The 13,139-nt window shown below is 54.2% G+C and overlaps 1 protein-coding gene across 5 annotated transcripts in view; it reads left to right on the top strand.

Annotated features, from left to right (window-relative positions):
* Nucleotides 1–13,139, top strand: part of Col6a3 (collagen type VI alpha 3 chain) — a 77,764-nt gene that overhangs the window by 23,634 nt on the left and 40,991 nt on the right. For 2 of the 5 annotated variants that reach the window (XM_013359152.3, XM_040268062.2), the window contains 5 exons: nt 447–1,049; nt 5,464–6,048; nt 7,875–8,474; nt 9,653–10,225; nt 11,538–12,146. In XM_013359152.3, coding sequence (XP_013214606.2) covers nt 447–1,049; nt 5,464–6,048; nt 7,875–8,474; nt 9,653–10,225; nt 11,538–12,146 — 2,970 coding nt within the window. The remainder of the gene's footprint in view (nt 1–446; nt 1,050–5,463; nt 6,049–7,874; nt 8,475–9,652; nt 10,226–11,537; nt 12,147–13,139) is intronic. The other 3 variants (XM_040268064.2, XM_013359150.3, XM_040268065.2) reach the window with 3 other exon arrangements.

Genomic DNA, 13,139 nt, shown 5'->3' with positions numbered 1-13,139 from the left:
ATCCCTAGAGGAGGCAGGAGAAATAACCAAAAATTGAGAAGTCATCTTTGGATTCGTGACTCAGCTCATTAATTTTCTCCTGCAGGGATGGCAATCACAATCCCATGCTATTACATTTCCCTCCAAATTTAGTAGAAATTTCCAGAAGATATAAATGAGATTTCTTCCTCCAAAAAGTACATAGGATGTTTTGAAATTTAATTACAAAGATGTCACAAATGAGAATTTGTGCATGTTCTACACTACTAGTTCCAAGAAGTTGCCTCTTATCCATTCAGAATGCAGAACTCAATTGGAATTTCACGTTCCTTAATTGACATGTGGTTTGTTTGTCTGTATTTCGTGTTTCTTATTGGTTTCCAAAGAAACATGTGAGAACACCGAATGATGCATGTGTCACTTGTTCTAACGCTTTCACGTTTTTTTTGCATTTCTTTCTTTTAAAGCACAAGACTCTGCTGACATTATTTTCCTTATTGATGGATCAAACAACACCGGAAGTGTCCATTTCGCAGTCATTCGAGACTTCCTTATAAATCTCCTTGAGAGACTCTCAATTGGACCCCAGCAGATCCGAGTGGGGGTGGTCCAGTATAGCGATGAGCCCAGAACCATGTTCTCCTTGGACACCTACTCCTCCAAGGCTCAGGTTCTGGAGGCAGTGAAGGCCCTGGTGTTCGCGGGCGGGGAGCTGGCCAACATTGGCCAGGCCCTTGACTTCCTGGTGGAGAGCCACTTCACCAGGGCAGGGGGCAGCCGAGTGGAGGAAGGGGTCCCTCAGGTGCTGGTTCTCATAAGTGCCGGGCCCTCTAGTGACGAGATTGGTGACGGGGTGGTAGCGCTGAAGCAGGCTAGCGTGTTCTCGTTCGGCCTCGGAGCCCAGGCCGCCTCCAGGGCAGAGCTGCAGCACATAGCTACCGAGGAAAACTTGGTGTTTACTGTCCCGGAATTCCGTAGCTTTGGGGACCTCCAGGAGCAATTACTGCCCTACATTGTTGGCGTGGCCCAAAGGCACATAGTGCTGCAACCGCCAACCATTGTCACACAAGGTACGTATGCTCTTCTGGCCCTCTGTGCGGGGTGGGAGGTGCTGTGGGTCGGTTTGATAGAAGTAAGGTGGGCACCAGTGACTCCCCGGAGGAGAGCTGTAAGTACCCACGTCCTGTCCTGCCCCGCAGTGAGTGGGAAGGTCTTCCTAGAGTGGGAGGCACGGCGACAGTGCTTGGAGAGCTGGGAGCTCATGGTACTCTCCACTCTCAGCCTGGTCATCCTGAGATTGGATCTGAGGTTTCACCCGACTCTGAGAAAGCGTTGACCCCTAAGTCAGCTTTAGAAGTGTGTGCATAGGCAGTCTTTTTCCACAAAGTGACAAAGGAGCGCCATGTCCCTGAAGTCCTTCTGTACCAGGGCATTGAGAAGCGCACTTACGAAGGTAAGGGACAGCACAGTGTCCATCCTGTGGACTGTTTCTCAGACATTTTCCCCTGCGCTCATCAAGATTATGATATGTACTCAAATGGAAGGCGTTTGGCAAGACAGCCACCTGGAGTCATTTTAAACAAAATCCAAATCATTTAGGAAATGTACATTCAGTCACCATGGGAGACACCTCAGAGGCCAGACTTCCCCGTGTCAGCCCCTTGTTAGACGAATCTACTTCATGACCTTGGCCAGGCCAACCGGATGCCGTTCAGCAAACTGGGGCACGCTGGCCCCCAGTGCCTTCTAGAAACCCCCAGGCCCTTTCCAGCGTCACCCACACACTGGGAGGCTCTCATAAGAAGAGTCTTTGGATAAAAGACCTGCCCTCATTCCCCTGCAGCGCCTCAGCAGAGGACAGGCTAAGGGAGAGTGGGCTTGGGTGGCCGTCCCAGTCAGGGACGGAGACGCTCCTGTGTGGCTAAGTGAAGGCACAGGTCTGAGGCTGCAAGATGACCGTGGTGATAAAACCCTGCTTACCTGTGTCGCTGGGGCACGAGGTGGGTTTTCCTGGGGAAAGGAGTGGCTTCTGGGGCGCAGGAAGGAAAGGAGGCCGGGAGGGGAGGGCGTGCGGGTGGAAGCACCAGGCAGCCTGACCCTGCCACAGAGGAGCGTGGCCCCTTCCCAGGACCTCCCACGAGCCGCGTGCCTGGAGGAGAGCCGCGGCCTCACTGTGGGCATCCCAAGGGTGGGGCGAACGCCAGGCAGTAGGGGATGACACATATCTGGGTTCAGATGACACATATCTGAGAGGGAGGAGGCTTTGGGGTGGGCGTGGCTGCAGAAGGAAGGCCTGGGGACCAGCCGCCAATCACAGCTGGACAGCTGGGTGACAGAGGGGCCTGGGAGGCCTAGTCAGCACCCGGGAGACACAGGGGTGTGGGTGACAGGTCAAGGAAGGGGTGTGGGCGTGGGGAGGGAGACGCTGACAGTGATCCAGGGGACCAGGATTAGCCATTGGACGGTCCTGGTGGAGGGCAGTGTCCTGGAGGTATTCTGGAGGTGGAGACGGGGTGCTGGGAGCAATGGCAGTGTGGTGGTGGGGCGGGAGGAGACCCAGCGAGGATGGGGTGGCCTGCTAGGAGGTGGAGACGAGGTGCTGGGGGCCGAGGGGCTCCCTCCCCTTCAGTGGTGGTTGAGGTGACATCTCACAAGGCAGTCGCAGAGGACTGAGCAGAGAGAGGGGTCGGAGATGACCTCTGGGGAATGGGAAGCGTTGGAAGGTGCAGGCTGGCACCGGCTGCCCGTGTGCCTTCGGGGCACCGGGTGTGGAGTGCAAGCTTCCCTGTGGGGGGATTTTTCCAGGAGCGCCATCTTGCTTGGGTGATGCCTGGAGAAGAGAGGGGGACAGGGTGGAGTCTTTCTCAGGGAGATGGGAAAATGTGGATCAGAGAGCCCGCAGAGATGGGCGCAGGGAGAGGTGTGAGTTAGCAAGGGCTGGATGACAGGGTGAGCATCAGAGACCTGAGAGCTCGCACGGTAGGAGACGTGTGCAGCACTGGTGGGCTGGAAGGACGGGGGCTGGGCAGTGTGGGTGTGTGAGATTGCAGAGGTGGTGTGATCTCTGGTGGCCCTAGAAGCAGTGCTGTGTGGACAGGAGGACACACTGTGTGGGAAGTCCTGAGGTGTTCAGGTGACTGGTGTCTCCGAGTCGCTGAGGTTGTCAGGGTAGCACGGACAGGAAGGCAGCTGGAGGAAGGGTGGTCTGGTAGGATGCTTCAGGAGGGCTGTTGGACACAGTAGCCTGGAAGAGTGAGGACACCCCAACTCCTGGGCTCTTGGGGTACAGGGGAGGAGGCCTCCTGGGGGTGTCGGGCTCAGTGTTGGAGATGAGGGCTGAACAGTATCCAGCAGCAGAGCTGACTGATTAACAGGACCTTCAAGTGCACCTCCCTAGGAGGCACGAGACCAGCAGAACCGTGCCATAGAGCAAGGACGGCTCTGAAGAGCTGGCATTTCAGGTCAGGCACAAGGAGACACTGAGGCATCCATGACGTGGCTTCCCATGAGGCAGGCGTGAGAATCCCGGTTTGTATGATGGGCTGAGGAAGTCCATGAACAGCCCTTTCATCTCACAGAAAAGCAAGCACCCGACCAACCTGGAGGAGCTACCTGATTCTGTGGGGGCTGGGGGCTCGTGGTGGAGCCAGGAAACCCAGGCAGGAATGCAGCCAGTCTTGGAGCCATGGTATTTTTCTGTGTGGCTGCCCAGGCAGAGGTCCAGGCGTTTGAGTTCCCAGGGCCTCAGACACAAGTCGAACCTCAGTGGCCTCTTGCTCAGGGAAGGGGACTTTTGGCACAGAATCAAGAGTCCCCGCGTACATTTGAGTTCCCAAAGACAATTCCCAGCTCTCTGGGTTCCTTGTCTGCCACGTCCGGACATCTGTCCTTCCCACAGGCCCGTTGGTGGGATGTCGAGTGACACTGTGGAAGGAGGTGTTCAAATTCGTACCACACTTAAAATGAGGGTGAGACATCACTCCCCCATTCTGCATGCTGTGCCACTGCTGTCACTTATGAAGAATAACAGTAACTGGGGCCACTAGCTGCAGGGAGGCACCTCCTGGCTGACGGCTGTCATGAAGACTTGTCCATTTACCTGCTGTATGTGATAGACGTGATCAGTGCATGTGACCACAGATGTGGGGCATCCCATGTGGACTACGTATGTATGTGTGTGTCACCCACAGCACCCCCGATGGTACCAGGGCATGAGAACTCCACTAGATAGCTACCCATCCAGGTTTATCCGCAAAGATATTTCAAGCCAGAACCAGAGGAGCAGCTCAGGGAGCTAGCAAGTTCTAACCTGAAGGAAAAAAAGCAGGCCCGAGTGGCTCTCATGACCATGACCAGGTCAGTGAGGAGAGGTGACATGTTGTCCCGCACATTTATGCCTGAGGGCAGCTGAGTAACTGCATAAGTCATTGGTGCCCCAAGTGTGCCCCTTTCTGGGGCCAATGAGGTGTGGCTGTCCTAAAACCATTCCTTAACATGTGCCAACCGTTCTGACTCTCGCCATCACGGTCCTGGCATCCAGTCCACACACCCGGGAATGAGCTGTGTTCCACACACAGCGTCACCTTCATCCCAAACCTTTCCTCCGCTGGGTGTCACAAAATCCACCTCCCACACAAGCTGTCTGATGGAAGGAGTGACGGGGGCCCTTTTGCCCCCCCCATCAGGTCCCACCAATGGCACCCTTACCCATCTTGGACACCCACCAGGCTCCTGGCGTGGTCCCTGAGGTCTAAGAGAGTTCTTTGCCAGGGGAGCAGGTTGCACTCCTTCTGAAACAGCAGCTGGACCAGAGTTCACAGGCAGGGGTCCCGTGGAGGTGTTTTGATTTGTGGTTGGTCTTTGAGTCACCATCGTCTTAAGATGTGACTCCAGACCTCTGCCACCCAGGTCTCCTGAGTGAAAACTTGTGTGGCACTTGCTGGTATTGATTTCCCTTTTTAGGTTTTATGATGTCAAGTCATTTTTTTCCCCTGAAAAAGGACTCCTGGAGTAGAGAGCTAGAGGGACTGAAGATGTTTATTTTCATAGAGCCTTCACAGTTGGTGACGTGTGATTTTGAAATTAAGACTGTGATCCAGAGGGCTCTCTGAGCAGACGCAAGTTGTTTCTTCAAGCTCTGGCTTTATTCTGGCCAAATTAGTGACAGAATGCTAAGCAGGTGGTTGCTGAACCTAAATTTGTTTTTGTGCAATTATTTTGTAAAATGATTAGGAGTAGCAGGGTGGGAGGGGAGCCAGCCTGCTCCCCGGTAGGAAGCTGATGTAGCTAACGTGTGTGTGTGTGTGTGTGTGTGTGTGTGTGTGTGTGTGTGTGTGGACACATTCCTCCTGAGGTGTTCTCTGACATCACATTGGCCAGAGCCAATGGGGAGCGTCCTTTGTAGGCGGAGGTGTTTGCAGAGAGTCGTTGTAAGGTGTGCTTGGTGAGGCTGTTCCACTCACCTCTCCATGTTGCTACCTACAGTCATCGAGGTCAACAAGAGGGACATAGTCTTCCTGTTGGATGGCTCTTCCAAGCTGGGCCTGGCCAACTTCAATGCCATCCGAGACTTCATTGCCAAGATCCTCCAGAGGCTGGAAATCGGACAGGATCTCGTCCAAGTGGCAGTGGCTCAGTACGCAGACACTGTGAGGCCCGAGTTTTACTTCAATAGCCACCCCACCAAAAGGGAAGTCATTGCGGCCGTGAGGAAGATGAAGCCCCTGGACGGCCCGGCCCTGAACACGGGCTCTGCTCTGGACTTTGTTCGCAACAACCTGTTCGTCAGCTCGGCCGGCTACCGGGCCACAGAGGGGGTTCCCAAGCTCCTGGTGCTGATCACAGGTGGTAAGTCCCTAGATGAGGTCAGCCAGCCCGCCCAGGAGCTGAAGAGGAGCAGCATCATGGCGTTCGCCATCGGGAACCAGGCTGCCGACCCAGCAGAGCTGGAAGAGATCGCCTTCGACTCCTCCCTGGTGTTCAAGCCCGCTGAGTTCCGGGTAACCTCTCTGCAGGGTGTGCTGCCAAGCCTGCTGGCGCCTCTGCGGACCCTCTCTGGAACCACTGAAGGTATGGTGGCCGCGCTCAGACGTGTCGCAGGGTCGCTGCAGGCAGAGCCCTTGAGAGAAATGGCGTTGTTGGAGTTTAGTTGAGAGACGCTTGTTCAGTGGTGAAAACAGCTGTAGCCCATGAGATTTATTTAGACTTCCTTTTCCCCTGGGTTGAGAACGGTGGGGTTTACGATGTTGAACAATCCGCTTGAGTAACCTGAACTTCAGAGCCAGGGCCACCTGTTTGTGCGGCTTCTGGCCAAGGAAGTCACGTCTCAGGTCTGGGGCCTAGTGTCCTTCCCTTCCTACTGGTGACCAGCCTCCTGTCCCCCTCCACCAAGGGGGAGCCTGGGTCCCTCCTTTCCTGACTGACCGTGCTGACCCTAGGGGATGCAGCGGCCTCACCTTTTCACCCTGTCTCCTCTCTCCCCTCAGGACCCCCTCTGCTGGGAAAGCATGCTGAGTGGGTGGGTGGGAAGACCAAACCCCACGGGTCCTCGAATCTCCCAATTAACATGATCCCCAGTGCAGATGTTGCTAAAGACAACATCAAGGCCTTGGAGCCCATGGGTTGGGCCTATGCAGTCCTCTGATTTAACAGAGAAGATGAACATCTTGGAAGCCAGCTCTCCCACCTCCCAGCCTTTCCACGACAGGGGTGCTGGGTGCATGACCCCTGCTGCATGGTGCCTACTTCTCCTCCAGACTCTCCAGCTCCGGAAGTCCTAAACACCTCTCTCTTCTGTATTCCCAGCACTCCTGATCCCCTCTTTCATAGCCAACGTTCAGCTTGATGAACATGGAATAATATTAGTTTAGATTATAGTGAGGCTTTGGGGGTAAATGGGAAAATATACCTGTGAAGTCTGTTGGAGAAGAGCAATCATCTCTCAGTATCCACGAGGGCTGGGCGGATACCCAAATCCTCAGATGTCAAATGTGCAGTGTTTGCATATAATCTATGCCACACTCCCTGTACTTTGTGTTCTCTCTAGATTACTTATAGCACTGCACATAATGTAAATGCTGTGTGAATACCTGTTCTACTTTATTGTTCAGGAAAGAATGGCAGGAAAAACAATCCATACTTTGCCCAATACAGACATAATTGTTTCCAAATATTTTTGATCTGAGATTGGTTGAATCCACAGATGTGGGACTCACAGATTTGGTGGGTCTATGGGGCTCTCATTTAAGAATGTGGCTTTTAATTGATCATGTGTATAACTTCAGACAAGTATTTTCCTGGTTGCCCATGATCCTGTTGTTTTTTTTGGAGGAACTACCTGGGGGCATGTGGCTGGATTGCTGTCCCGTGCCACTGGGACTCCCTGGCAGGAGAGGAGCTCAGTGGAGAATGACAAATCATGAGAAAGGCTTTGGTTGTTTGCTAGCTTAGGAACCCACCTCCTCAGGTTACGTGAGCTTCCTGCTCCTGAGCTTCCATGGGGATCTCCCTGTAGGAGCCAGAGGTGAGCTCCGAGGACCCAGGCCTGCACACATAAGATGAGACACGCAGCAGCCAGCCCCTTGTAGAACTCATGTCCAGGGAAGAAACGTTCTGTTTCTGGGATTCTGATGACTTTGTGGTTGCCAGCACTCTACTCTGGCCCTGTGTCTGTGAGTCCACTTGGTTTTGTACACTTGGCTGTCAGTGTGTCTCACCAACTCCAGCCTCCGCTAGAGGGAAGTACACAGCCACCTGCCGTCTTCTCTGAGAGGGGCACGCTTCGCCACGCTGACGTCCTCTGTGTGCTAAACGTTGGCATGTGTGTACTCGGCAGGCACACATGGAGAGCCTTCGTGTTGTGTATGTCTCACTTTGTTTTCTGTGCTTCACCGCAGTTCGCGTAAACAAAAGGGATCTCATCTTCCTTTTGGATGGATCGGTCAACGTTGGAAAAGCCAATTTCCCTTATGTGCGCGACTTTGTCATGAACCTAGTTAACAGCCTTGATGTTGGAAGTGACAATATTCGCGTGGGTGTAGTGCAATATAGTGACACTCCCGTGACCGAGTTCTCACTAGACACATACCAGACCAAGTCAGATTTGCTTGCTCACCTGGGGCAGCTGCAGCTCAAGGGGGGCTCGGGCCTGAACACAGGCTCGGCCCTGAGCTATGTGCATGCCAACCACTTCACCGAGGCTGGCGGCAGCAGGATCCGTGAACACGTGCCGCAGCTCCTGCTCCTGCTCACGGCTGGGCAGTCTGATGACTCTTATTTGCAAGCTGCCAACGCCCTGGCGCGCGCAGGCGTCCTGACCTTTTGTGTGGGGGTCAGCCAGGCGGATAAGGCCCAGCTTGAGCACATTGCTTTTAACCCCAGCCTGGTGTACCTCATGGACGATTTCAGCTCCCTGCCAGCTTTGCCTCAGCAGCTGATCCAACCCCTTACCACATATGTTAGCGGAGGTGTGGAGGAAGTCCCCCTCGCGCAACCAGGTAAACCCCTTCCCCACCGGCGCGGCCCCGCCCTCCTCACATGCCTCCCTGGCCGGGCAAGGCCATGGACAATCTGAACTCGGAGCGCTGTGAGCTCCAGAAAGACACTGGCCCACTTTGGTTGAAATGTTTGGAATGGGGTTTAGGACACTGTACCAGCCAGTTTAGGAGGACAGTTAATGAAGGTTCTGTCCATGCCTTTCAGCCTTAATTCAGAAGCACCCCCCCCCCCAAAAGCCTCGGAAGATTCTGGAGTGAAAACCCAGGTGGCAGACTGGGAGGGAGGGTAGCAGGGAGGGAGGGGAGAGAGAAAAGAGAGAGACCCTACATGAGCATGGGGCATGCCTTGACATTTAAAAATTGAAATTGTTTTCTCCATATGGTATCTGTGTGTTCAGACTCTGCTAGATCCAAAAAGTCATCCACGCACCTTGGCTCACTAGAAGGCTTCCCAGAGGAAATCTGCATCATTGTGTATTATTGCAAATTGTCGTGGCAGTGAGACTGCACATGTTTGATCCGCCAGCCTGCTGACGTCACAGAGCTGCGTGCAAAATCAAACCACTGGAGACCCAGTCTAAACAGAACCAAGGGCTGTTTGAACTGGACACAGTATTTATGTGATGTGGAGTAGCCTCCTGTGGGCTGTCACTCATATTTCCCAAGGCCCAGGGATAGCGCTTGGAAAGCACTGGCAGAGACCTGACCCACTCAGGAACGACCAGCGCTATTTAGCTATTAACTATCCCATAAACCCAAAGACACTGAAAAGACAATCCAGTTAGAGCAGGTACATGGCCACCCAGGGACCTGAGGTGCCAACAGGGGATCCTCTGTCACAGACAGGGCAAGTTGTAGCAAAAGTACAGTGAGGACCACCTTTCCCGTAGTAACAGTGTGAAATGGTTCTGTTCTCCTGCAGGGGCCCTCTGAGGCAGAAGAGGGTTTTTCAGGGCTTTGATGAGGAAGCTATGCGGGGTTGAGTAGACCAGCCTAGTTTTTTTCTTTTGCGAATGTGCAAAAGAGTCGCACCTTTCTGGACAAGTGGTGCAGGTGTTCTCTTCTCCTGCGGGTACGGTGACCCTCAGGGGAGTCTCACGGGCCCACAGGTAAACGCTGGCGGTGTGACACTGCCAGGATTGCTTTCCTCACTGCATCCCGATCTACTTCCCTTGCAGAGAGCAAGAGAGACGTTCTGTTCCTCTTTGATGGCTCAGCCAACCTCGTGGGTCAGTTCCCTGTTGTCCGCGACCTTCTCTACAAGATCATCGAGGAGCTTGACGTGAAGCCAGAGGGGACCCGGATTGCAGTGGCTCAGTTCAGTGACGACGTCAAGGTGGAGTCCCGCTTCAATGAGCATCCAAACAAGCCCGACATCCTGAATGTCGTGAAGAGGATGAAGATCAAGACAGGCAGAGCCCTCAACCTGGGCTACGCCCTGGACTATGCCCAGAGGTACATCTTCGTCAAGTCCGCGGGCAGCCGCATCGAGGATGGGGTGCTGCAGTTCCTCGTGCTGCTGGTGGCTGGGCGGTCCTCGGACTCCGTGGATGGGCCAGCAAGTAACCTGAAGCAGAGTGGGGTGGTGCCTTTCATCTTACAAGCCAAGAACGCAGACCCTGCCGAGCTGGAGCGCATAGTGCCATCCCCTGCCTTCATCCTGGCTGCCGAGTCCCTCCCCAAGATCGGAGATCTTCAGCCACAGATTGTCCATCTCTTGAAATCTGTGCACAGTGGAGCCCCACAACCAGGTAGGGCAGAGCATTGGGGGTGGCTTCTGCAGCTGGACTCTCCAGTGCCCAGCCCAGGGTCCTCAGATAGCCTGGAGCCCTCCTGGGGCCACGGGAAAATGGGAAACCACAGGTGGCCTCTGCAGGAGCCAAAGAATATGAGTCTTCTTTCCACACTTTACTCTTTTATCTGTTTCGTAGGGGAAGACAAGAGAATTCAGGTGATTATTTTAAAGGGCATCAGAATATCTCATAATAAGATGCATTATGAAGCTTCAGATATCAATAGTTAAAATCCCCCTGCTTGAAATTTTTTTACTATCCGCAGAATAGAAGCCATATGACATGGTTATATCAGAGCTAAAACTGTCTTTGTCTTCCTGTTCCTCCAATGCCGGTGTCTAATTCCTTCACTGTTTTAATCCCTTGACTTCATTCATTCAAAATTGAAAGTATTGGAAGAGGCAGATAAACTCCCCCTGTGAAGGCTGCATTTGAATTTTCAACTGCTGATTTACATTACCATGGCTTTGCATTCAGCCACTTTTTTATTTGATGATAAAAATGCAGCAAGAAAGAGTGAGTAATTGCAAAAGTATCCCTTTGGTTAAAAACTGAGTTTTTGGAGCATATGCACTGGTGGTCGGGTCCTGCCCACAGTGGATTTGGGTGGCTGCTGACTCCTGGGCTGTGTTTCTTCCATGATCCACCTGTACCTGGGCCCAACCACCTGCCTTCCCTCCTGCACGTGCTCCGGTGATGTGGCCCTGCAACCCCCATCCCTGTTCCTCCTCTGCACCCAATCCTCTCCTCGAGTTCACCTGTGAAATTAGGAGCTCTGCCCGGGTGGAAGGGCTCTGTACAGTGGTGTGTCCCTCTCACTGCTAGCATGGCAAATCAGCTCGTGTTTAGTGGCTTCTGATAAAATGAATTTATTATCTGACAATTTGGAGGTCAGGAATCGGAAACCAGCATCCCTGGGCTCAGCCAAGATGTGTATTCCTTCTGGAGGAACTTGGAGGTCATTTACTACCTCACCGTCTCCAGCTGCCAGACGCCACCTGTGTCCCCTGGCCCATGGCCACGTCTCCATCCTGGGAGCTGGCGGGGGGTGTCTTCCCTTCTCTCTGACCTCTGCTCCATCCTCTCCTCCCTCACTCTCACCTCCTTCCTGGTTCTGTGCAGAACCAATCCTTCACTGAATCCCATGGCAAAGTTCTGTTGCCCTCTCAGGACTTTGGAGTTGACCCTTCTTGGGGGCAATGTGCAGTGCCACATGGGTGTGAAGCTGCTGCTCCCGTCCCCGGTGAGCCATCAGATGTCTCCCTCCCAGTTTTAGGTGAAAAGGACGTGGTGTTTCTGATCGACAGCTCTGAGGGCGTCAGGAGCGGCTTCACCCTGATGAAGGAGTTTGTGCAGAGAGTGGTGGAGAGCCTGGATGTGGGCCCTGATCGCGTCCGCGTGGCCCTGGTGCAGTACAGTGACCGGACCAGGCCTGAGTTCTACCTGAATTCCTACATGGACCAGCAGAGTGTCATCAGTGCTGTCCGCAGGCTGACCCTGCTGGGCGGGCCGGTCCCCAACACCGGGGCCGCCCTGGACTTTGTGCTGAGGAACATCCTGATCAGCTCTGCAGGAAGCAGGATAGAAGACGGTGTCCCCCAGCTTCTGATCGTGCTCACGGCCGAGAGGTCTGGTGATGACGTGAGGGGCCCCTCGGTGGTCCTGAAGAGGGGCGGGGCAGTGCCCATCGGCATTGGCATTGGCAACGCTGACATCTCAGAGATGCAGACCATCTCCTTCATCCCAGACTTCGCTGTGGCCATCCCTACCTTCCGGGAGCTGGGCACTGTCCAGCAGGTCATCTCTGAGAGGGTGACCCAGCTGAGCCGTGAGGAGCTGAGCAGGTTGCAGCCGATTTTCCCGCAACCACCGAGCCCAGGTTAGTGGAGAATTCTGTGGGCCCTTTTTCCTTGAAATCATCAGGGATCCGTGTTTAGACTGTGGGCCACAGGGTACTTTCAATCTTCCTTCCACCACCTCATAGAGTGACAACTAGAGTCACGTGAAAAATGAGAAGCCATGTGCCTTTTTAGGTCTCATGGGAGAAGCCAAGATTCATGTTTTTGGCCAAATAAAAGTCTGCAGGAGGACGTATCCTGGCTGAGGCTCAGACTCCCTCATCTGCAGGCCGCCCCTCTGCAGCTGTCTGAAGGGGCTACGGCCACACCAGCTCAGCCTCGTTCTGCGTGGTCCCCAGGAGCCTGGGGGCAGCCCTCCACTCTCAGAAGACAGTCTGGTCACAAGCACTCTGCTGTCAAGTGTGGGCAGAGCCTCTGCCCTATTGGCCTCTCCTGGGCCAGAGTGCAGACATTAGTTTTGAATTTTTCTTAAAAACGAGAAGCGTCTGGACTGGAGGGAAGGCCCCCTGGCCCCTGGGCCAAGGGGTGTTCTATTTCTTCCTCGCCAGACCTGGTACAATAAGCCTGAGAATGGCGGGAGCCCTGGGGGCCGAGAGGAAGGGGACTAAGAAGAATCCTCCCTCAACACAAGCCCGCCCAGTGCCTGCTGTCCCTGCTCCTGGGCAGGGGCAGTCACAGTGCTGAGGGAGCAGAGTGTCCCTGAAGGAAGGTGGGGTGAGAAAGAGACAAGGGAGCTGGTGGCAGGGTGCCTCGTCCTGCGGGGAAGGAGGGAGGGAAGGGAGGCTGGTGGGCACGGGGTCAGCTTCTGTAGGACAGCAGAGATGCAATAAGATAAATTTGGGAGACAGTGGGACAAAGTGAGATGGTTTCCTCTCTCCGACTGGAGCACCTGTGCATCTCCGATGCAGCAGGCGATGCACATTCCAAACCTTGACTGCAGGAGTCTCTGTTAGGGTGCCCCCGAGGTGCCTGGTGTGGGCGAGGATGCACCTTGGAAGCTTGTGTGTTCAGCT

This window comes from Ictidomys tridecemlineatus, chromosome 7, assembly GCF_052094955.1.
Source record: "Ictidomys tridecemlineatus isolate mIctTri1 chromosome 7, mIctTri1.hap1, whole genome shotgun sequence".
NCBI classification, from domain to species: Eukaryota; Metazoa; Chordata; class Mammalia; order Rodentia; family Sciuridae; genus Ictidomys; species Ictidomys tridecemlineatus.
Note: the sequence above shows the minus strand (reverse complement) of the source record. Positions and strands in the feature narration are given on the sequence as shown.